The following is a 24,634-nucleotide window of genomic DNA, read 5'->3' as shown; positions in this document are numbered from 1 at the left end:
GTGTCACGTCACTGAACTTGCACTCCATGTACTCTGTCTTGGTCCTACTCAACTTGAACCCTTTAGACTCCAGAGTTTGTCTCCAAACCTCCAGCTTAGCGTTCACTCTGCTGCGTGTCTCGTCGATCAAGACTATGTCATCCGCAAATAACATACACCATGGCACCTCACCTTGAATTCGCCACGTTAGACAATCCACCACTAGAGCAAATAAAAATGGGCTAAGAGCTGATCCTTGGTGCAACCCCATCTCCACTGGGAAGTACTCCGAGTCTCCTCCCACTGTCCTTACCCTGGTCTTGGATCCCTCATACATGTCCTTGATCACCCTAGTGTACGCTACAGGTACACCTCTGGCCTTCAAGAATCTCCATAAAACCTCTCTTAGCACTTTGTCGTAAGCCTTTTCTAGGTCGATGAAAACCATGTGCAGGTCCTTCTTCCTCTCCCTATACTGCTCCACCAGTCTCCTCACAAGATGGATGGCTTCTGTAGTCGAGCGCCCCGGCATGAATCCGAACTGGTTCTCTGAAATGGGCACGCCTCTTCTCACCCTCATCTCCACCACCCTTTCCCTCACCTTCATAGTGTGGCTTAGCAGCTTGATCCCTCTATAGTTGTTGCAAATTTGAATATCACCTTTGTTCTTATACAAAGGGACCATCATACTCCACCTCCATTCCTCAGGCATCTTCGCCGTCTTAAAAATAACATTAAACAATGCAGTCAACCACTCCAAACCTGCCCTGCCCGCACTCTTCCAAAACTCCCCAGGGATCTCGTCAGGACCGGTAGCTCTTCCCCTGCGCATCCTGCGAACAGCACCCTTACCGTCCTCCACCTTTATACTCCTACAATACCCAAAGTCGCGACGCCTCTCAGAGTACTCCAAATCTCCCAACACAATGTCTCTCTCACCTTCCTCGTTCAAGAGTTTATGGAAGTATGACTGCCATCTCCGTCTAATGAGAGCTTCCTCTACCAATACTTTGTCATCCTCGTCCTTGACGCACTTTACTCGATCCAAGTCCCATGCCTTTCTCTCCCTCACCTTGGCTAGCCTGAACAACTTCTTATCCCCGCCTTTGTCCTCTAGTTCTGCATATAGACGTTCGAAAGCTGCCGTTTTTGCCGCCGAAACTGCCAACTTCGCTTCCTTTCTCGCAATCTTATACCTTTCCCTATTTTTCCGCTTCTCCTCCTCATCTTTGCTGTCTACCAACCTCGCGTACGCCACTTTCTTTGCTTCCACCTTTCCCTAGACTTCTCTAATCCACCACCAGTCCCCACGTCGCCTACCACGGCGACCTCTTGAGACTCCCAGGACATCTCTAGCTGTTTCCCTAATGCAGCTCGCCGTCCTATCCCACATACTGCTCGCGTCCGCCCTACTCTCCCAAGCCCCCATATCTATCAACTTCTCCCCCATCTCCTGGGCACTTGACAAAGTCAGACTCCCCCACCTGATCCTTGGCAGGTCATCCGCGACCCTCTTCCTCTTCTTCCTCGTAATCCCCAAATCCATCACCAAAAGCTTATGTTGGGTCGTAAGGTTCTCACCCGGAATGACCTTGCAGTCTTTACAAAGACCTTTATCCTCTTTTCGAAGGAGCAAAAAGTCTATCTGCGTCGCAGCTGTCGAACTATGAAAGGTTACCAAGTGATGCTCCCTCTTCGGGAAACGCGAGTTGGCTACTACCAATCCAAAGGCTTTAGCGAAATCCAGAAGTGAGACTCCTCCTCCATTCCTGACTCCGAGGCCGAAACCTCCATGCTCTTCATCATAACCCCCCGAGGTTGAGCCGATGTGTCCATTGAAATCTCCTCCTATGAATAACTTCTCGGTGGGCGGTATACCTCCCACCACTTCATCCAAATCCTCCCAGAAGCGCCTCTTCTCCTCCTCGTCCAAGCCCGCTTGTGGCGCATAAGCACTAATAATGTTCAAGGTAAACCCTTCCACAACTAACTTAACCGCCATCATCCGGTCATTGACCTTCCTAACCTCTACAGCCTGGTCCCTTAGCTTACTATCTACTAAAATTCCTACCCCATTCCTATACATTGACTTACCCGAGAACCATAATTTATACCCTTCCACATCCTTAGCTTTAGATCCTACACATTTGGTCTCCTGGATGCAAGCTATATTAATCTTCCTCTCCTTAAGAATCTTAACTAGCTCTATGGACTTCCCCGTCAAAGTCCCAATGTTCCAGGACCCTACTCTCAACCTAGACGCTCCCTTACCCCACTTACCCTCTCTAACCCTAGCCCCCCCCCCCCCCCCCCCCCCCCCCCCCCGACCGAGAACATGACCCTAGTCTACCATTACTCACTATAGCCACTAAGGGAAATAAAAGCAAATCAAAGATTTATCTAAAACAAACAAGAATCAATACTAAAGCACAGTTATCAAGAGACTATATGCAAGTCAGGTTACTATGACAAGAAAGATAGCACTATAAGCTAAAGGAATAAAGGCAAGAATTTAAAGTCAAGAGTCAAGAATGTGTAGAAGGCAAGATTTAACAAGGTTAAAAGACACATGAATTAATATGAGCCACCAGAGGTACCAACTCCAGGTGAAAATAATTTCAAAACAAAAAAACCTGTTCGCCGCCGGAGTACTGTTCACCGTCGGAGTACTGTTCACCGCCGGAGCACTGTTCACCGCCAGAAACCCACTGGCGGAGGTTTCCAAGTGCAAAAATGAGAAGACAAGCGACAAAAAACAAAGAAAAGAAAGGAAAAGAGAAGAGAAGAGAAGAGAAGAGAGAAGGAGAGAAAAAGAAGAGAGAGAAAGCAGTGAATATGGTATGCATTTCAAGAGACTCAAATCAGCAATCCTTGAATATTAGCCACGAGGGGTATAAGTGGATCCAACCTAGTACTCTGCATTCAAAAAAGAATGCAGCAAGTGCAGGTCAGTACAAACAACAAGTACCGGTAGGTATCATAGGTCGACCAAGAATAGCTAACGTATATAAAGACAGCAAAGCAAGATAAACACGTTAACCAAAAAAGTACAAGTCAACACGAATTCATATCCACGGTACAAGTCATCACCTATGTTGTAGCATCTAAACCCAATTGTGAGAAGTCTTGCTATGACCAATCCAAACCAACACATCGCAATCATATCATATCAAGTCATCACCTATGTTATAGCATCTAAACCCAACTGTGACAAGTCTCATTACAACTAATCCGAACCAGTACACACAATCATATCACAACAATATCACAGGAAACCAGAAGGTACAATGCAATGCAATAATGTATGTATGATGAATGCAATGCATATGCACCGTACAGATGTACTCCAACAATGGAACATCACATCTCGGCAACACAACCCATGAGGGACACGCGAAGTCCATATACCACTCGTCCCGACAACAACCTCAGCGACGAGCACTCTCGCGATCCCGACAAGAGACCTCGAACATCAAGCACTCATTCGTTCCCAGCAAGAGACCTTGGGCAACATGCACTCATTCCTTTCCGGTAAATGACCTCAGATCACGGATTGTCATCTCTTTTTTATGCTCTCCGTAAAAGACCTAGGAGGCTACACTCTCTCGCTTGTCATCATCAGTACCATAACCATGCAATATCAATGTATCATGGAAATGAGTATGAATATGATGCAATGTAATATCAACAACCAATTCAATCCCAAACAGTACCACACATGGCACACAAGCAATATCAATAATAAGGCTACACAATAAGCCACAATGGAATCAGAATTCTCATCTCAATATCAAATAAAGTAAAGTAACGCAATATTATAGTCATGATATATCACAAATCACCAATATCCAATGTCTTAACGTGGCAACTAGCCAATAAGTACATAGATCAAGATAAGTCAATAACACAACGAGGTGGCTAGCCCCCAAATCATACAACAAGGACCAAACTAAGACAATATCCAATTCAACTTCATACCCGAAGGTTCATATGCATTCTCTGATAATATCATCTAAACATATGCTTCGCTAGTCGAAGTCTCACCATAAGGTAAACTGTAACCTACCTGGAGAGCTAAACAGAAAAGTCTCCAATAGTCAAACCTTACTCTTTCCCTTCCTTTGAGCCTCGAGATAATGGATGTCTAATCATATCCGGATCATGAAATTAGAATCAAGAAAAAACAACATTCAACCTTACTACAATTCAAGACCCAAATCCCAACTTATTAAATGGGTTTTATGAACTTAAAAGATGAAATAAGAGATCTATAGGTCTTAACATGAAATTAATGTTCTAGGTGATCAATTCCTATCAATTATAAGCTAGGATAACTAACAAATCACTTAGATTCAGATTCTAGACAAAACCCCCAAAATTTGGGTATAAACCCTAACTTCCAATTCCATAAATTAGCCACTAATTAGGAAGGAATCATGCAATAATAGATTCTAATCATCAATTCCATGCTTAATGAAGCTAGCCCAATTAATAAATCAAGATTTAATAGCCTGTAATGAAGAACGCATTGAAGCCTCTTTTAATCCTCAAGCTCTTAATGAACTAGCATGATCAATGGATTCCTAAGGTGAATAATGTAACATGAAATGGAAAGGAAGGTGAAAGAACTTACCACGATGATTTTCTACGAAGAATAGCCTCGAATGCTCCCAACAAGCTCTAAAGTCGGAATGGTAATCAATGAAGGACTTAGGGCATTTAACACACATTTAATGAATCTAATTGCCTGTCACCTGCTTCCGCCCCACCTTCAGCACTTCAGCGGTACTGCTTCAGTGGCCCCATGACCTCTTCTACGGTCCTGTGAAAAATACACAAGCCGCTAAAGCGGTACCGCTGTCGAGGTCCTGATGCCGCCATAGCGAGCACCAGACACCATAAATTCCCAAGTTTTCACTAATTTAACCCGAAATTCCGACTATCACTCGAGGCCATCTGCTCACAAATCATATATGTAGACATACATAAAAACACTCTACGAACGCACTCATGGCCTCGGAATTCCCAACGAGTCACCCCCCGATACCTCAAAACCAACTTCCCAACCCAAGTCCTAAAATGTAACCGAGTGCCTTGGGAACCGAACTAAATATACACACAAGTTCTAAAATACCATCTAGACCTCTCGGAATTGACGGATTCTCAGAAAAGGTTTGTTTACCTAAAAGTCAACTCTTTTTCGCTTTAAGCCCAAATTTCCCACAAAGTCACCCAAATCATATCCAAAGACTTCATGTCTACGGTCCCCTCGGGTCAAATGTGAGCTAAATAAGCTCGGGAAAGGATCAAAATTTCAAAAAAGGCTATATAGACCAAATGAGTCATTACACATTGATATTCTCACTTGGAACAGGGCAGCAATATGTAAACTCCTTTGGGCTGTGGAACAAAAGAAGGAAAAATTGTGGGTTGTGTGGGTGCATACATTCGACATCAAAGATAATGATCTTAATGTTATGAACACCCTTAAGCAGGTTTTTTAGTTGCTAAGGAAAGTATTTGATGCAAGGAAATGGTTACCAAGGGCTTCTAAGCTTCACACTGAATTACAGGCTATGACTATTAACAGGCAATTCAACATCAAGAAAGGGTATCTATTCATGATGCCTCAATTTCAGAAAGTTGAATGGAGATAGTTGGCATTGGTGAAAGGGTTGATTCCAAGACACCATTTCGTATTATGGATGGCTCTACATAGAAGATTATCAACAATGGACAGAGTCAACAAATGGAGGATTAATGCACGGATTGAATGTGCTCTATGTGATTCTCAGTTAGAGGAGACTTTGGACCATTTATTCTTCTCCTGCCCATATTCACAACATATGTGGTCTGCTCTATTGCAATGGTTTGGTGTTCACAAGGTAATAGGAAATTGGCACCAAGAGATTCAATGACTCATTCAAAGGACATGTAACAGTCGACCAAGAGCTTGCATTATGGGTTTTTCTTTTGTTGTTGTTGTCTATCAGATATTGGCTGAACGAAATGCTAGAAAATTCTCTCATAAGTCCACCAGCAGCTTGCAAAGACTCCGGGACATAGCAATACAGCTGCATATAGAAGGGCAAAACACACCAAATGGAAGAGTCATCTTGATCAGTTGACAGCCTACCCCACTTAGAAATCAGTAGGTCTAGACTAGGTGACTAAATGTAAGTAAATGTTATTCGAAATAGCTAGATTGAGAGCTAACTCAGAGTCCAAAAGAGTTAGTTGTTTTGTAAAGATCACAATTTTGGTTGAATGAGAATTTACTGTTTAGCCAAAAAAAAAGTGACTAGCTTCTCTCTAATTATGTCCATGAATAAATCTTAGAGTCTAGTTCCAATGATCTGTTGTGTATGATTGTACTCAAGGGACTTGAATTGTACTTGTTGAAGTTAATTAAAAAAAACTATTGCATATCTTACAAATCAGTGCCTTATTTATATGACATGAAATTTTTTTATACTTAAATAAGTAAATGTTCTTGTCTTGTGTATATGCAATGGCCCCAGTGCCCATGAGTTCAATATTGATTAAAGTTTACTTGCAAAAATCTGAGTTAAATTTTTAATGATGCCAAAAAGGGGAAGATGATCACTGTGCTAAATTGCTTTATGACGCATACACTAACATGGTTTAATCTTTGTTCAAATTAGAGGCTATGAGATATTTCGAACAGGTTGTACATGGGCGTAAAGAGCACGGGGTTTGTCATCATCAAAAAGGGAGAATTTGTTGGCAAAGCTTGTGTGAAATTTTGATGATTGACAAACTGAACCTACAATGCAAAGAAACTAAGTCTAGAAATATGGTCCAGACAAAGTATTTAAACAAAGCTAGATAGCTGGTTGAGGTTCAGAAGATGTTCCAAACACAGTGATATACAAGAAAAAGAGATGAAGATATATAGAACAAGTCTATAGACATGTTACATTGCAAAAAAGCAGCAGAGACTATTACAGACACATAAACAGAGATGATCAATACATGTATGTTAATGCAAATGAGATGAAGATGACTCATTCCAAGAGCAGTTTATTAAAGAATAGAACAATCATGTAAACATGTTCTATCATAAAGAGACTTTAGATACAGTTGATGAATGAATCAGAAGAAGAGATCATGAGGAGGAAAGGTGAAGATGACTCAAACATAGTGTTTTTTTCAAGTGAAGAGAGTTGCAGACAAAGCATATGAACCAGGTCTGCAAATATGTTCCAAGACAAAGAAAGAACATAATCATAGTCACAGAGTGAGACAAGGCTGAAGACATGATTTATTCAAGCAATGTATAAATCTGAATGAAGAAGAAGACAGACACAGAGCAACACATGATCAATGAAATAGGTCTGCCAACATGTTCCATCATCCATCACAAAAGCAGGCTCAAGATAGAGTCACAAAAATGAACGAGAAGGGGATGATGAAATAGTTTTGTGAACATGTTTTGTCCTAGGCAGTGCAGAGATTCAGAGGCAAACAAACCAGGTGGATGAAATAGATTTATGAACATGTTCCAGTGCAAGTCCTACAGCAGCTAGGATTTGCAGTTTTATGGTAAAGACTTGGCGGTCTAGCATGCAGACTTCCTTGCCATATTTGTTGGAATTAGTAACACTTCTACACGGACAAGAAGCGGACTCAACAAGGCAAGAATCCAAATACAACACAACCCCTAATATCTCATAAGCCTACTTAAAGAGGGTTTTGTGTTTTCTGACCTACTGTGCACTCAATGTTATAAATATCCAAGTCTTACTAAGAAGAAGGTTGCACACCCATAAACAGAGATTTCAGAATATTGAGCGATCAAAGAAGACATCAAGAATATTCAGAATCTGGGTGTGTGTCCCTAGTATGAGAAGAAGATTGAAGAAGTCTATCAATTAGTGTTTATGTTTTATAGTTCTTGAGTCTAGAAAACTTGTATTAGTTTGGGATATCGAGTTGTACTTTATCCGCTTTCATAGAAGCATATAGTCAAGTACAAAAACGTTGTAAATTCAACTTCAAGTTGGAGGTCAACTTGAAAATTGCTTGCTAGTCAGAGGTTGACTAGTGAGATAGGGATTAGAGGCTAGTTCCAAGGTTACTGAGGCTGTAACATGAATTTTCAGAGGCTCACCATTATAATGGAGTTTGGGAAAAATCCATAATGTAGTTTGGGAAAAATCCTACAAATGTGTGGTCGAGGTTTTTATCGCCCTTGTAAGACAGGTGGTTTCCACGTAAAAATCATCGCGTCCTTTACTTTCCTGTTCATTATTATTGTGCAAAAATGAACGTAGAACGGGTAGATAAATGTGTTAAATCCTTAGGCGAAAATCAAGTATTTATAAGGATAAGTATTTAGGTCGTTCCACTCCAACATTGATGGCCAGTCGTTCTTGCCATACTGTACCCATCCCTCAAGGGGTACATGCAGAATTTCTCCCAACTTTTGAGCATTCAACACTATATTGACTCCCATTACATTACTGATAAGTTCCTCTGCATAAAAAGTGGCATTGACATAAACTCGGTAACCTGTTTCTTGCACATCTTTCTCTTTTTATCTTTTGGAAGAAACAAGTTACTCAACCCTTAGCACTCAATCCTTTCAAGCAGTGCATCCATTTCAAGTCGTCCATGCCCTGTGACTACTCTTTCGGTAACCTATTTCTTGCACATCTTCCTCTTTTTATCTATTGGATGAAACAAGTTACTCAACCCTTAGCACTCAATCCTTTCCAGCAGTGCATCTATTTCAGGTCCTCCATGCCTTGTGACTACGCTTCCTCTCAGTACTGACTGTTTTTTAATCATCAACATTGTCTGCTTAGTTGGGTCTTTCAAATCCTCAGAGTCATAGTAATTTTCATTGTCCTTGAAGTCCTGATCTTCTAACTCAGACGATTTCTTCTCATCACTTTCAGTTGTCACATCCTTTTGCTTACCTTGAGTTTTCATCATAGTTGAGGCAAACTTTTCAACCCTTTTCTTTGTTGCAGCTGGTCTACATCTTGGAGTTTTTACCCCCTTTCCTTTCCTTATTCTTTTATTTTACAGTACCCTCAGTCTCTTTTAATGACTCAGTCATAGTTGTTGAACCAAGCCTAATGTATCTTGTTCTTTAGGTTGTGTCTCTTGTACTTGCCTATATTGCCTTTGTTAGCTCTTCATCAACCTTTCTCTTCTGCCCTTTGGTACGTATGGTTCTTTGTTGTGTTGAGGAACCTCTTTTCTCAACTCCTTCATTGTCTAGCTTTAGAGCAAGCTCACCTGATGCCTTTCTCTGATGCCTTTCTAAGCCTAAATCTGACCTTCTTTATTAGTAATGAGTACCGCATCTTCATCATTGTTTTCATTCTCAGTATCAGCCTTTCTCTGATGCCTTTCTAAGCCTAGATCTGACCTTCTTTATTAGTAATGAGTACCTCATCTTTATCATTGTTTTCATTCTCAGTATCAGCCTTATCTGAATTAGGTTGAATTACCTATTCTATTTGTATGTCTTTTTCCTGTGTTTGACTAGGGTCATGACCTGTTCCATCGGTACTTAGTTATCTATTGACTGTGATTCTTCCTAGATGATTTCTAGGTTTTCAAGATCCTTTTCTGATTTAGTTTTCTTTATATCACCTTCACCCAAACTTTCTAGTACCTCTGCCGCTACTTCTTCTACAGATTTTGCTACTTCCTCCATCTCTTCTGTATTGTCACCAACACTGGAAAAACTTACTCTATCTTCCGCCTTATGAACCCTCATAGGTGATTTTGCTTCTACTGAAGGCTTTTGAGTTCCTTCCCCCTAACTTCATTCCTCTTCTGGATCTGTCTCCAGTTTGTCTTCTTCAAAACCTAATTCCTCAATGGACATTATTGTATGAGTTATTTATGTTTGTTCTACCATCACAATTTTTGGAACAAAAATTGAGACAATTTGTTCAAGAGTGGGATGGAAGCGGAGGACAGAAGTCACAGTGGTAACTTAATAAAAATAAAAAGTCTTTTTTATTGACACGTGTCTTGGACCCATTCAATAGCAAAGGAAAAGAATTAAAAAGGAAAAATGTGGCATTTCACGCCCTTTAGAGCACTGTAATGCACGCACTATGTCATCTCAACAAATTGTGTCCAAGTGGCACAATAGACGTCTTCTTGGAGGGTTCAAATGGAATCTCCTTTAATTTGAATGTCGAAGTGGAATTTCATAGACAAGCTAGAGGATCTGTCTATACATTACGCCTAAAGTAATGTGTGCAAAACTTATGGGCATGGGTTGGTAGTGTTAAATCAACTTTGTTGGTATGGTTGTTGATGAAAGGGGATTATCTGTTTGTTTAATACTTGTGATATTGATTCATTGTGCATTCATCACTCCACATCTCATTTAAATCATGAAAAATGAACTATATTTGGCATTGACTTGATATTACGCAATTGCAGGTTGTGCGTATATCCATTCGTACATTATATGATATCATTGACATGTTATTGATGATTCATAAGGGATGGTCCATGATGACCCGATTGGATATGGTACTGGTTGGAGTGATGATGACATGATAGCCTATCGGCTTGATACTCGATGTGATCTGGGAGATCTGGGATTCCGGGTGAGTATATGGACCTCATGAATCCCCTATGGGTCACGTGAAACCTACCGCATGATTTCTATTGGCCATTGCATTGCATACCATCTTAATTGCATTATCATCGTTTGACTCTTATATGGATTATTAGAAGGAACCGGTTTTGATGACTTACTTGATGTATGGACTTTCTACTCTTAATTGCTTAACTGATTATAAAATGTATAATTGGTTGTTAACGAAGTGTGGAGGTGAGTTTCATGACCCCATTAGAGGCCATGACGGGCACCCTCCAATCTCGCATTTCATTCTCTTTACTAGGTGGGCTACATGGAAAATTTAAGAATATATCACTTAGTATAGTCATCAATGGCTATACCCGCAAGCACATGTCAATAAACTTTACCAAAATATTACACAACAACAAGGACAAAGTTATGAAACATCTATCCACATACATTTGCCTACGAGCCTCTAAATAAGATACATACATCCACAAGGACGGGGCAGGATTTCACCATGCCCAAATACGCACACAAGAGTAGTACCAATAAGCTGAAGCTCCGGAACGACTGGAGCGCTTTCAATATGCCACTGGTGGAGCTCCTAGGGATCAGACGCGTCTACCTGTTTACCTGCGAGAATGAACGCAGAGTTCATAAAAGAAAGAACGTCAGTACGAGTAATGTATTGAGTATGTAAGGCATGAACAATAATATAATGCGACACATGGAGCATATCATGAGAGAAAAGGGGTAACCTGTACATTTGAGTGCCTCTTAAGGCGGATATCATGCATGCTTAGCTTTTCATAAAATCTCTCTCATACATATTGTTGCGGAACGTGCAGCCCGATCCATATATATATATATATATATATATATATATATAATAGTGCCGAGGAACGAACGGCCCTATCCATTTAACCATATATCCCGCGTCCGGGCATCCCGCGTTCCGGATGATATCATAATATACCAACTGATTAGGTGGCTATGCGTATATAACGCCTCGCCCTTTTCCCATATATATATATATATATATATATATATATATATATATATATATATATATATATATATATATATTGAGTGGCATGCATGAGGGCCCAAAGAAATCTATAACTCTATCGGAGAGACGTAAGGTCGATAACCTCCGATTATATTATGGAATAATCATGATCGTCATGTCTCACCTTGAAGGAACTAGCATTATGAGGTGAGACTATCAATAAAGACTAACATTAAGGGAAAGCATAGAATAAGATCATAAATCTCACAAAGCGTCAGTTCATATACTTTGGAATCTTTAGAAATAAAGTCATCATCCATGAATAAAATTGAGAAATCAAGAAATAGCTCAACATTCTCATATTCACATTGAAACCATAAGCCTGGAACCTTTAAACATGAAATCATTCTCATCATAATCATCATAGAAATATTCTCATCTTTGGCATCATCGTCATCATGATAAAAACATGTCCATCATTGTTGTCATAAGATCTTAAAAAATCATAAATCTCTGGTTTGGAAAAATACGAACATTTTGGAAAATATTTATGGATTATCAGAAAAGGAGTCATGCCTTGAATCATGAACTTCTAACTTTTAGAAACAGGGAGGTTATGGAAACATTTATGGAATCAAACATAGGAATCATGCCTTTGAAAAAAAGGAACGAGCCTTAACATACCTGTTCAGCCTCCAACTACCTTCGCTTATCCGTCCAAACTCATAAATCTACATTTAAGAGGATTCAAACTATCGTTAAACTCATTATCACACACTTGCCCTAAGTTTTCAAATCAAACTATCTTATATCCTACCGAAAATCGGCAGCATCTCCCCTCTTTATATGCCTAGCCCGAAATCTCAATTCAGCAACCAACAACAACAACAACAATACCAACATCACCCAATATATTCTCAATACCAAAATACTTCATAACATCCCATATGGTGTTTATCCCATATTTCCACTAACAAAATTATTTTATATTAATAATAAAAGATTCATACCTTTTTCTCGATAATAGCGCGATATCTTCACTTCTCCACCTTAAGCTTAAGCCACAACGCGTCACTATACGATTTTGTAGTCGCAACTATACGCCGTCTGGACCGAAATTTGGGAATTATACCTGATTTTGTCTTAAAAGTGGGTGTTGGGAGTTTGGGGAAATTTCCAGAAGTTTAGAGAGGATTTGGGGTGTTTTGGCTGAGGAAATGAGGAGGGTGACCCCTTTTTATAACGGTCCAGGTTCTGCCTGGACCAACTTAAAATTTACTCAGCGCGTTCGCATTGCCACGTGGCGCGTTCGCGCTGAGTTGCAGGGTCTTGCCCTGCGCGTTCGCGCCACCTTCTAGCGCATTCACACAGGGTTAATTTCCTGCCCTGACAGCCGATTTTAAAACGCGCATAACGTGTAATTCCGATATCGAATGAGGGCCCAAAACCTATGGTTGGAAATCTATTTCAATTATCTACAACTTTCATTTTTGGTGTGTTTCCAAACTCCAAACTTATAATGGCGTTTTGATCTCTTCAAGTCAGATCGTCCGAAAACATCTCCTTAAGTTATCCTCTTAGAGGGCCTATGCCCGTATTTGACTTAAGGGTCCTTCTTAAGACTTACTCAACTTCCCATGTACTACTCATATTACTTTTCATATGTCCTTTATAAAACCCCAGCATGTGGGCCCCACCTTAACTCTCTGATTTCGTTGTCCTCCAACCCTTCCAAGACCTATTATATGAACTTAACCCTGATAATCATAGGATGAACATATATAACCTCATACATCCTTAACTATAACCCGCGTCTGCAATGGTACGACTACCACCTAGCGAATCTTAACGTACCGAGCTGCGAGGTGTAACAGTGAGTATCGGAAGGACTAAACCCTCATCATCGCTTCAGAGTAGAGTCGGTCAACGATGTTGTTGAGTACACGCATTTTCCCCTACTGACTCTACACTTCCTGCACCTTTTGTGTGTGCAAGCTCTGTTCGGAGTTTTAATAGTCGGAATTTTTGTGAATTTAGCATATTGTCTTCACAAGGACTTCCGTTTTCAGCTTTTGAAGAGTATGCTTTTGTTTTGATTCAAAGGTTCGTTCAACATAAACACCTTGCATTCTGAATTCTTCTTCTTTTAATAAGAAATTCTGAATTCATTCAATAATCTAATTTTATATGTTGAGAAAACGTGAATGGATGCAGCTGCTCAACTTTGCATTGGAGTTCTACTGGTTTGAGCGCAGAATTAGTGTGGTTGTTTTAGCTAACCATTCAAACTTTTACTGTGGTTCTTATTCTTCGGGCCACCAATTCAAATTCCTTTAAGCAGTTGTGCACAAGCCAATGAATGATTTACGGCATTGTGTTGTCTTTTGTTCCAAGAATGGGATGAAAAGATACAGTGAAACTGTCCTTTTGGGTAAAAATCAGAGACCATCCGTGCAAGCATATCACGAAGTTCAATACCTGACTCACTGACTGGATTCTTACATTCATTTACCCAATTACGTGCAACCATTAATCACTGTGTATGCAGTTACATTTTTCTGACAACTAAATATTGGCTATTGTGCTTTGTAGATGGTCTTTACAGTGACAATTATAGGCAATTTAAGTAAGTCATTGGTGTTACTTAAGCTGGTCATCTAGCAAATTTTCTAATCGCACTCAATTCGCAGGAATGTTATGTCCTCAGAGAAATATTTGGCTGCCTTAAGATTAAAGACTGATCTAACAGATCTTGTGGCCGCTTCTTTATTGATGGAAGATCTTTGTGTTCCTCCAGACATCTGTCTTTCAGTTTTTTTTTTTTTTTTTTTTGGGAGAGGAAGGTGGGGGAGGGGGACTGGGGGGAAGGGGGGGACCGGGGTGGGGTGGGCTGGGGGGCTTTTTGTAATCTCTCTACTCTATAACGCATAATGTTGGGCCCGTGCATACCATCTAGTTAAGATTACAAAACAAACTCCCCAAACCACATTACTTTTTTTCTTAACAAAGCTAATAACTTCGTGAAATATACAAACAACGTGGGATTAAACCCGTGTGAGAGCCGAGTACCAAAAAGCAGACAACCTACAAAAAAGAGAGTTTCTACAAAAGACACCTCTTCATTTGAAACAGGAACCACGCGGGTGCACCAAGTTAGCACCTGAAGAAGTATCACGACTATAGGAGAAATAAGCTAGTAGCATTCACCAAGTAGGAGAGGGAGACGACAAGCTACCAACTCATGCATCAGCTTGCATAGCATGCTACAAATATCTCATTTCACATAATCAAAGCTAATATTTTGCACAGAGACACAGCAAGAATGCAAACAAAACTTATAATTTAAGACCCCGCGCTAATTATAACTAACCTAACAATATCAATCAATCAACCAATCGATCAACCACATATCAGTCGCATGTTAATTCGGCTTGCTTCTAGTTGGTTTAGCTATTATCTGTATTTGTTAAGAGGATTCATCATTTTTTTTTCCCTTTTCTTGATAAGAAAGCAAAATAGAGGATTCATCATAGCTTAGACCGTGCCTTGCACAGAGGAGTTACTAATCAACCTCACAATATTATAACTAAAAACATTCAACACATTACATGAAACAGTCGAGCATAAATGCAAAAGCCAGAATTTGCATCAAAACTAATCAATATCAAGGTGATCAACTAAAAAAGCAACTCCTTTATCTACAAATGGGTATCATTAACACATCTTGTTTCTACAAATAGCCAATACACCTATTATAAGTGTAATCTCAAACTGTTTTCTGCCAGACATACTGACAGCTCCGCTACAATATGTGTAGAACAGCTCAAACTAATCAACAAAAGAAGAGAAGAAGCAAGAGAACGGCTGCAAAATGAAGTTTTCGAGTCTGATAGCTATAAAACAGAAGCAGACCACTGCTAAGTGATGATGCTTTGTTACAGATGTGCCATGTGATGTTATATCCTACTTAGGGGCTCTTTTTTTTTTTTTTTTTGTGTGTGTGTGTGGTAGATTGCCCAGAATGAGGCATACCTGCCACAAGATAACTTAATGAAGAAAGGATTGTCAATCTGTAACCTATGCTGCTTGTATGAAGTGGACCATGAAAGCAGCAATAACTTCTTCACTTTTCAGTTGCAACAGTAAAAGCAGAACACGTTCCTGATTTATTTAACTTCAAGTGGGTAATGAAGTTTTTGCAGCTAGAAGGGGATAAGGGTTCAGAAGAGAGGTAGCTGTAACTGGTATGCAATCCATCTATGCATACTTTGTGTTCTACGGAGAAAGAGAAACACAGAAGTTTCAAGGAAGCGAAAAATCAGTGAATCAATTGAAGTAACTTTTATCTTCAGTTACTGGTTTTGGTGTAAAACTAATGCTGTTAATGACATATATCAACTGACAGAATTTATAGTTCTACAAAGACTAGAAAAAAGGTAACCCTCAACATGTTATCAAGACAGAATTTTGTGACCTTAATGTTCCTTAAAAACTAAAGCTTCTATAAGTTCTTTGAAATATTGTCTTTGATCTCACTCGAGACCTAGCTTATTTACTATTTATGGGTCTTTCCAGAGAAAATATTAAGTATTTACCGATTTTTCTGACACCTAACTTTTAAAGCTTAAGCTGTTCCTCCTCTTAGGATTTCTATGCTTAGCGCCATAAGGGCGGCACTTCCCTTTCAATCAGCAGGAGAGGAAGATGACAAGCTATCAATTCATGCATCAGTAGAGTCATCCATATATCTTCACCAACCTATTCTCATCACTGAATGTAAAGTCTGCCAAAGCTTTACAAAGACAAACGACCTTCCCCACCCCCAGCTAATCCTACTATCAGGTCACTATCACTAAATGCAATCAAAATATCAGCTAGCATAGTATGTTAAGAATATAACAGTTCATTTAATCAAAGCTACAATTTAGCACAGAGACACAGCAAGAATACAAAAAAAAAAAAATTATAAATTAGGATCCCCCGCCAATTATAACCAACCACACAATATCAATTAACCACATCTCAGTGGCAAGTTAATTGGGCTAGCTTCTACTTCGCTTAGCTATTATCTGTATTCGTTAAGAGAATTCATTATACTTTTATTCTTTTCTTGACAAGAAAGCAAAATAGAGGACTCATCATAGCTTGACCATGCCTTGCACAGAGAAGTTAGTAACCAACCTCACAATATTATAACTAAAAACACTCACCACAATACATGAAAAAAAGTCGAAACAGAAAGACCGATATCAGCAGAAATGCAAAAGCCAAAATTGAGTCATACTTGACGCAGATCAAAATTAATCAATATCAAGATGATCCAGCTAAAATAGCTAACTCCTTTATCCAAGATTCACAACCCATTAGAATCAGAAGAGCATTTAAGAGCAAACAAGAAAAAGTTTTTAGCGACTACGCTCCAGTATTTTAATTACTCCAAAAGCACTTAAATAAACTAATCCAAACACCCTCTTAGCCACTACGCTCCAATATTAAATTCAGTTACTAAGAAATCCATTAAAAAGCATCCCAAAATGGTAAATTCAAGCTAACGAGATCATGCATTTCGCAATTAGGTCATCCACCAACACACTAAAGCTTGCCCCATATGTGAAGGACAAAACTGCTTAAATTGATCACCAGGTCTGTATAAAATAAATCAGACTTTCAGAGAAGATTTCACGTGGTATATTGAAACTAGTAGTACATTACAGGAACTCGACTAATGTAGAGTCAACAGTGGAAGGCCAAAACACAGGATGCCTATCTCCCCCTCCTACGCAGGGTATCATTAACACAGCATCTTATTTCTACAAATAGCTAATACACCTATAATAAGTGAAATCTCATCTGTTTTCTGCCACAAATACAGACAGCTCCGCTACAATATGGAGTAGAACAACTCAAACTAATGAACGAAAAAAAGCAAGAGAAGAGCTGAAAATATGAAGTTTTCGAGTCTTTGAGAACTATAAAACAGGAGCAGAGCACCGTCCTAAATGTTTGGTAAAAATACTCACCGTCCTAAAGAAGAGTTTATACCTGCACACCTAAACATGTTATCAGTTATCTTCTAAGTGACCACGGGAACATCTACGTAGCTGTATATGTCTTCCACTGCTAAGTGATGATGCTTTGTTACAAATGTGCCATGTGATGTAATATGCCTATCTCCCACTCCTTTGGTAGATTGCCCGGAAAAAGGCATGCCTGACACAAGATAACTTAATGAAGAAAGGATTCTCAATTTGTAACATATGCTGCTTGTGTGAAGTGGACCATGAAAGCAGCAATCACTTCTTCACTTTTCTGTTGCAACCGAAAAGCAGAACATTTTCCTGATTTATTTGGCTTGAAGTGCGTAATGAAGTTTATGCAGCTGGAAAAGAGTTCAGAAGAGCAGCAGGTGTAACTGGCATGCAATCCCTCTATGTATACACTGTGCGCTATGGAGACAGAAAAAACAGCACAAGTTTCAAAGGTAGCAAAATTATTGAAGTACTTCTATCTTCAATTACTGTTTTTGGTGTAAATCTTATGCTTTTAATGACAGAGATCAACTGACAGAATTTATCTTTCCAAAAAGACTGGAAAAAAAAAAAAAGTAACCTTTACATGTTATCAAGACAGAATTCTAAGTGCTACAGTAAATACCTTAATGTATAAGTTCTTTGAAATTTATTGTCTCTTTGATCTCACTTAAGAGCTAGCTTATTTTACTAAAAGCCAACTTTCAAAGCTTAAGTCATTCCTTCTCTTAGGATTTTGATGCTTAGCAGCATAAGGCAGCCACTTCCCTTTCAATCAGCAGGACAAGAAGACGACAAGCTATCAACTTCATTCAAAGCCCGCCAAAGCTATATAGAGACAAACAACCTTCCCCGCCCCAAGTTAATCCTGCTATCTGGTCATTATCACTAAATGCATTCAAAATATCAGCTTGCATAGTACCTAAAGAATATCACAGCTCACATAATCATAGCTAATATTTTGCACAGAGACACAACAAGAATACAACAAAAATTATAATTTAGGAGCATCTTCTAGCTTGACCGTGCCTTGCACGGAGGAGTTAGTAACCAACCTCACAATATTTTAACTAAAAACATTCACCACAATACATAAAACAGTTCAAACCTATGTTGCTCGGACGCGGGTGCGGGTGTCGGATACGGGTATGGATCTAGAGGTCGGACTCGGCATGATCTAAATTTTAAGATTCGTGGGTACGGATCCGGGTACGGATACGGGTGCGGGGATTCGGCAAAAATAATTCAAAATTCTAATAATATAGCTACAAGAATATGCCTAGATTATGAGAGCTTTTTGTGGAAGCACCTACATGTAGTTTGTACCAGACATGTGATTCAATCTTCCATTCTACTAGGTGCTAGACTGCGTGCTCCGAGAAACTAGTTAAATTTTCTACATAATATTGAAGGTATGCCATCTCATGTCTTCAAATCTCTACCTTTTGCTATCTTGAGAAATCACAATCTCAAAATTTTTCTTTAATTTGGTCATGAATTTCGGTCAAAGTATCCGATCTCTATTGACCGGATCCGACACGAATTCCGTACCCAAACCCGTGTCGTGTCGTGTCGGACACGGGTACGGCGGCAAAAGTGAAGGGTCCGAGCAACATAGGTTCAAACAGAAGATGATACCAGCATAAATGCGAAAGCCAGAATTGGCATCAAATTAATCAATGTCAAGCTATCAACTAAAACGCTAACTCCTTTATCCAAGTCTAACAACCCATTAGCATCAGAAGAGCATTAAAGAGTAAACAAGACGTAGTTTAATTACACCTAAAACCCCCCTAAATTTCCACACATTTCCAAACAACAATATTACCAAGAATAGTTCATTGAGTAGTATCTCCCCCCACCCCCGCGCCTGTCAATACCCATGATTATTAGTCTACTATACAAGAAAAGGGCTTTTATGCAGGGCTGCGAATCAGATAAAGGAGGGTTTGGGTTCAGAGTTCCTTCAATGATGATCCATACATTTGCAAAAGCCAAAATTGACTCATATATTAACACAATTTAGAAATCAGTATCAACATGATCCAGCTAAAGAAGTCAAGTTCTTTATTTCAAGCTTCACAACCCATTAGCATCAAAACAGCATAACTAAAAAGAAAACTCAAAACTTCTAAACAATAATATTACCAATGAAAGTCAAATCGACTAATATCTTACCCCCACCCACCACAAACCCAAAATAAGCCATCTGGGTATTCAAGAAAGCGGGTTTTACACGGGGCTAGAATCTGATTAAGATAGGATTTGGGTTCAGAGTTAATTCAATGATGATCCATACATTGGCCAAAATTGACTTAATATGGAACACAATCTAGAATTGATCAGTATCAAGGTGATCCACTAAAAAAGCTAACTTCTTTATCCAAGCTTCACAATCCATTAGTATCGGAAGAGAATTAAAGAGTAAAAAAGACAATATTTCCAAAATTTCCAAACAACAACATTTCCAAGAATAATTGATTGACTAGTAGAACCTAGCCCCACCCCCAAAAAACCCAAGATTATCAGCCTGGATATAAATGAGAAGGGCTTTCATAGAGGGCAAAGAATCTGATAAAACAAGGATTTGGATTCAGAATTAATTGAATGATGATTCATACATAGCAAAAGCTAAAATTGAATCATACTTAAACACAATTTCAAGGTGATCCAGCCAAGAAAGTTAAATTCTTTATTTCAAAGTATGACAGCCCATTAACATCAAAACAGCATAACCCATCTAGGTATTCAAGTCAATATCTTACCCCCAAAATAACCCATCTGGTATACAAGAAAAGGGGTTATATACGAGGCAAGAAGCCAAAATTGACTCATGTATAACACAATGTAGAATTGATCAGTATCAAGGTGATCCAGCTAAAAAAGTTAAGTTCTTTATTTCAAGTTTCACAACCCATTAGCATCAAACAGTGTTGTTAAAGGCGAGAGGCGTGGCGAGGCGAGGCTCCATCGCCTTTTATGGCCATGGCGAGCAGGCCTTCAAAAGGCGAGAAAGGCGCTAATGGCGAGGCGCCCAGTTATGGTGAGGCGAGCAGACCTTTTTAAAAAAAAAATTAAAAGAAGCGGAGGACTTAAATGAAGTGGAGGACTTAAATAAAAATAGCAGCTAGGGTTTTTTGTTTGCCTCCTCCTCTCTTCTCCTTCAAGGTTTCAGGTACGTCTCTTTCTCCTTCTTTTTCTTCAGTTCTTCTTCTTTCTTCTTCTTTCTTATTTTCGACTTCTGCTTCTTCTGTTCTTCTTCTTTCTTGTTCTTTTTTTCCGGCGACAACTGCTCTATTTCCGGCCACCTCTGTTTTTTTTTTTTCTTCTTCTATTCTCTTCTTCTTTTTCTGTTTTTTCTCCTCTGTTTTTTTACCCTTTGTTTTTTTCTCCTCTGTTGTTTGCTCTGTTTTTTTCTCCTCTGTTTTTTCCTCTGTTTTTTTTTCTCTGTTTGGACCAGTGAGGCAGTGGTTGTTTTGCTCCTATTTTTTCTGTTCAATAATTGTTTAAATTTATTATACAGTTATAAACAGTAGGTTCAAATTCAATGGACTTTTAGTATTGCATTATTGCTTTAATTTTAGTGTTGCTTGTCTTGTCACTTATGAATTATTGAGTCATTGACTCATTCAAGTTCTAGACTTTTATTATCTACTATCTACTTTTAATTTTTGAATTGAAATATTTGCTAATATGTTATTGCTAGTGAGATTTTGATTATTTACATATGCAATTAAATATTTTAATTTTTTGGTATTTATTAGCGCCGCACTTCAAAAAGGCGAGCGCCTCGCCGCGCGCCGCGCCTTAAGGCAAGGCAAGCCCTTGTCGCCTTTTGTCGCCGCGCGCCGTCCAAAACACTGGCATCAAAACAGCATCAGTAAAAAGAAAACTCAAAACTTCTAAACAACAATGAAAGTCAAATCGACTAATATTATCTTAGCCCCCAAAATAACCCATCCGAGTATTCAAGAAAAGGGGTTTTACAGGGGGCTAAGAAGCTGAGATTGAGAAGGCTTTGGTTCAGAGTTCATGCCAATGATGATGACTAACGAGATGAAACCATAATGGGGCTTTCAATACACTAAAACGCTAACTCCTTTATCCAAGTTTTACAAATCAGAAGAGCATAAGCAAGACATTGTTTCATTACACCTAAAACCATCCCAAAAATTCCAAACAACAAGTATTTCCCCCGCCCCACATACCCTAGATTATCAGTCTACTGTACAAGAAAAGGGTTTCTACGCAAGGCTACGAATCTGACAAAAGCAAAATTGACTCATATCTAACACAATTTAGAATTGATCAGTATCAAGGTGAACCTGCTAAAAAAGTTAAGTTCATTATTTCAAACTTTCACAACCCAATAGCATCAAAAGAACATAACTAAAAGAAAACTCAAAACTTCTACACAACAATATTACCAACGAAAGTCAAAATTAATCAATATCAAGGTGATCCACCGAAAAAGCTATCTCCTTTATTGAAGTTTCACAACCCCTTAGCATCAGAATTAAGGAGTAAACAACGCCTATTTTTCCAAACAACAACATTACCAAGAATAGTAACACAATTTAACATTGATCCAGCTTAAAAAGTTAAGTTCTTTATTGCAAGTTTCACAACCCATCAGCATCAAAACAGCAGAAAACTCAAAGCTTCTAAACTACAATATTACCAACGGAAGTCAAATCGACTAATAATCTTTCCCCCATCTGAGTATTCAAGAAAAGGGGTTGTTTACACAGGGCTAAGAAGCTGAGAAATAGAAGGCTTTCGTTCAAAGTTCATCCAAGTGATGATCACAAGCGGGATGGAACCATAATGAGTAATAACTTCAGCTTTCTTTGCTGTCCATGTTCCCCACTCCACGAATTTTCCCACCACCGCCACTAAAATAGTTGAGTTCTTTATTTCAAGTTTTACCACCCATTAGCATTAGAAGAGCAAACAAGACAGTGTTTTATTACACCTAAAACCAACCCCTAAATCTCCAAACAACAATATTACCAAGGATAGTTAATTGACTAGTATCGCCTCGCCCCACCCAACCTCATAACCAAGATTATCACTCTACTATACAAGCAAAGGGCTTTTACACCGGGCTAAGAATCTGATAAAGCTAGGCCAAACTGACTCATATATAACACAATTTAAAATTGATCCAGCTACAAAGGTCAAATTCTTTACTTCAAGTTTCATAACCGATTAGCACCAAAACAGCATAACTAAAAAGACAACAATATTACCAATAAAAGTGAAATCGACTAATATATAACACAATTTCAAGGTGATAAAGCTACAACAACACCAACAACATACCCAGTGAAATCCGACAAAGTAGGGTCTGCGGAGGTAGAATGTACGCAGACCTTATCCCTACCTGGGGAGGTAGAGAGGTTGTTTCCGATATACCCTCGGCTCAACGACAAGAAATTCAAAGCAATCCGAAAAAAGAAATAACGGAAGAGAATAAGCCACGGCAAAATACTATAAAAGCATGATTGAACAATATTACCAATGAAAGTTAAATTCTTTATTTCAAGATTCACAACCCATTAGCATCAAAACAGCAAAACCCATCTGAGTATTCAAGTAAAATCGACTAATAATATCTTACTCCCAAAATAACCCATCTGGTTATGCTTACACAGGGCTAAGAAGCTGAGAAATAGAAGGCTTCGGCTCAGAATTCATCCCAATGATAATAACAAGTGGGATGAAACCATAATGAGTAATAACCTTAGCTTTCTTTGCAGTCCATGTCCCCCATTCCTTCACAAATTTCCCTACAACAGCCACTGCTCCATCATCCTCATCAGATGCAGCTGCCTTTTTGGTGTTCTTTCCCTTAGGTTTCAGCATAATCTTGGAAGACATGTTATTTGGATCTATCAATAGTTTTCTTGGTTTTCTTGTCAAAGTTTTGAATTCTTTTGATTCGGCTATGTTGTTATATTATCCCTAGAAAGGTCTTACGGACGATGCTGGCAATTTTGGGTTATAGTAACAAAATGATGTTCAATAAATGCCAGATTAGCCCCAAACTCTTAAAGAGTGAGATATGGGGTGTGTTTGACTGGAAAACATTTTCCATAAAATATTTTATAATTCACAAAATTGTGCGATTCCCTTCGTATGGAATGGTCTTTAATTTTTGCCCCTCAAATCACTAGTCTTTAAATTTTGTCCTACTTCTCATATATTGAAAGTTTGTGGACCAATGTACCCTTATTTAATGATCTATAAAACCAAATATTTTGAGTTCGAACCCAGCTGAGTTAAGGTTTACACAGGAACTATGCCTATTCGGGACAAAGTTATGTCTTAAGACATAATTCTGTAGCGTAGGATGCTATGCCGGACAAGACATAGTTTCTATGTAGGTACATAGAAAGTATGCCCTAAGGCATTGTTTTGTAGCATAACTAAATTTCTACAGAACTATGTTAGACAAAGCATAGTTTTTATGTAACTTAATTTCTACAGACCTATGCCGGAGAAGTCTACATAGGAACTATGCCTTGTCCGGTATAGTATTGTAGAAATTAAGTTATACTACAAAACTATATCGGTGCCTTAAGGCATACTACAGAACTATGTCTTAAGGCATAACTTTGCCCGAATAGGCAAAGTTCCTATGAAAACCTTGTCTTGCGGTTTTTTTTTTTTTTTTTTTTTACTCTGCTAAGGTTCGAACTCAGAATGTCAGGGGTATTTTTGGACACATTTTTATTACTGAAAGTGCTGAAGGGCAAAAATTAAAGACCACCCCTGAAATAGGGCATTTGCATGAATGGCTCTTTTTAATTTTCTCATGTTCGGTTGGTTAAAAAAAAATTTAAAAAACTTTTCTTTAGGAAAACATTTTCTCTTATTTTCTGTGAAGTCATGTTGGCTTTCTCTGAATAGTTTTCTTGGTTTTTTGTGTAGTGAAGTTCTGAATTCTTTTGATTCGGCTATGTGATTATAAATCCCTAAAAAGGTCTTATGGATAATGTTGACAATTTGGGTTACAGCAAACTGAAG

The 24,634-nt window shown here is 38.8% G+C and overlaps 1 protein-coding gene across 1 annotated transcript; it reads right to left on the bottom strand.

Annotated features, from left to right (window-relative positions):
* Positions 1–23,093: 23,093 nt before the first annotated feature.
* Positions 23,094–23,632, bottom strand: LOC132603325 (mitochondrial import receptor subunit TOM7-1). Its single transcript, XM_060316327.1, has one exon. It carries the CDS (start codon positions 23,483–23,485, stop codon positions 23,252–23,254), a length of 234 nt encoding a protein of 77 aa, XP_060172310.1. The 5' UTR covers positions 23,486–23,632; the 3' UTR covers positions 23,094–23,251.
* Between the last annotated feature and the right edge of the window lie 1,002 nt (positions 23,633–24,634).

This window comes from Lycium barbarum, chromosome 7 (genome assembly GCF_019175385.1).
Source record: "Lycium barbarum isolate Lr01 chromosome 7, ASM1917538v2, whole genome shotgun sequence".
Classification (NCBI taxonomy): Eukaryota; Viridiplantae; Streptophyta; class Magnoliopsida; order Solanales; family Solanaceae; genus Lycium; species Lycium barbarum.
The sequence above is the reverse complement of the archived record's forward strand: the minus strand, read 5'-3'. Positions and strand labels throughout refer to the sequence as shown.

Excerpts from the sequence above, each read along its gene's own strand:
- LOC132603325 (XM_060316327.1), bottom strand. The coding sequence starts at position 23,485 with ATGTCTTCCAAGATTATGCTGAAACCTAAGGGAAAGAACACCAAAAAG.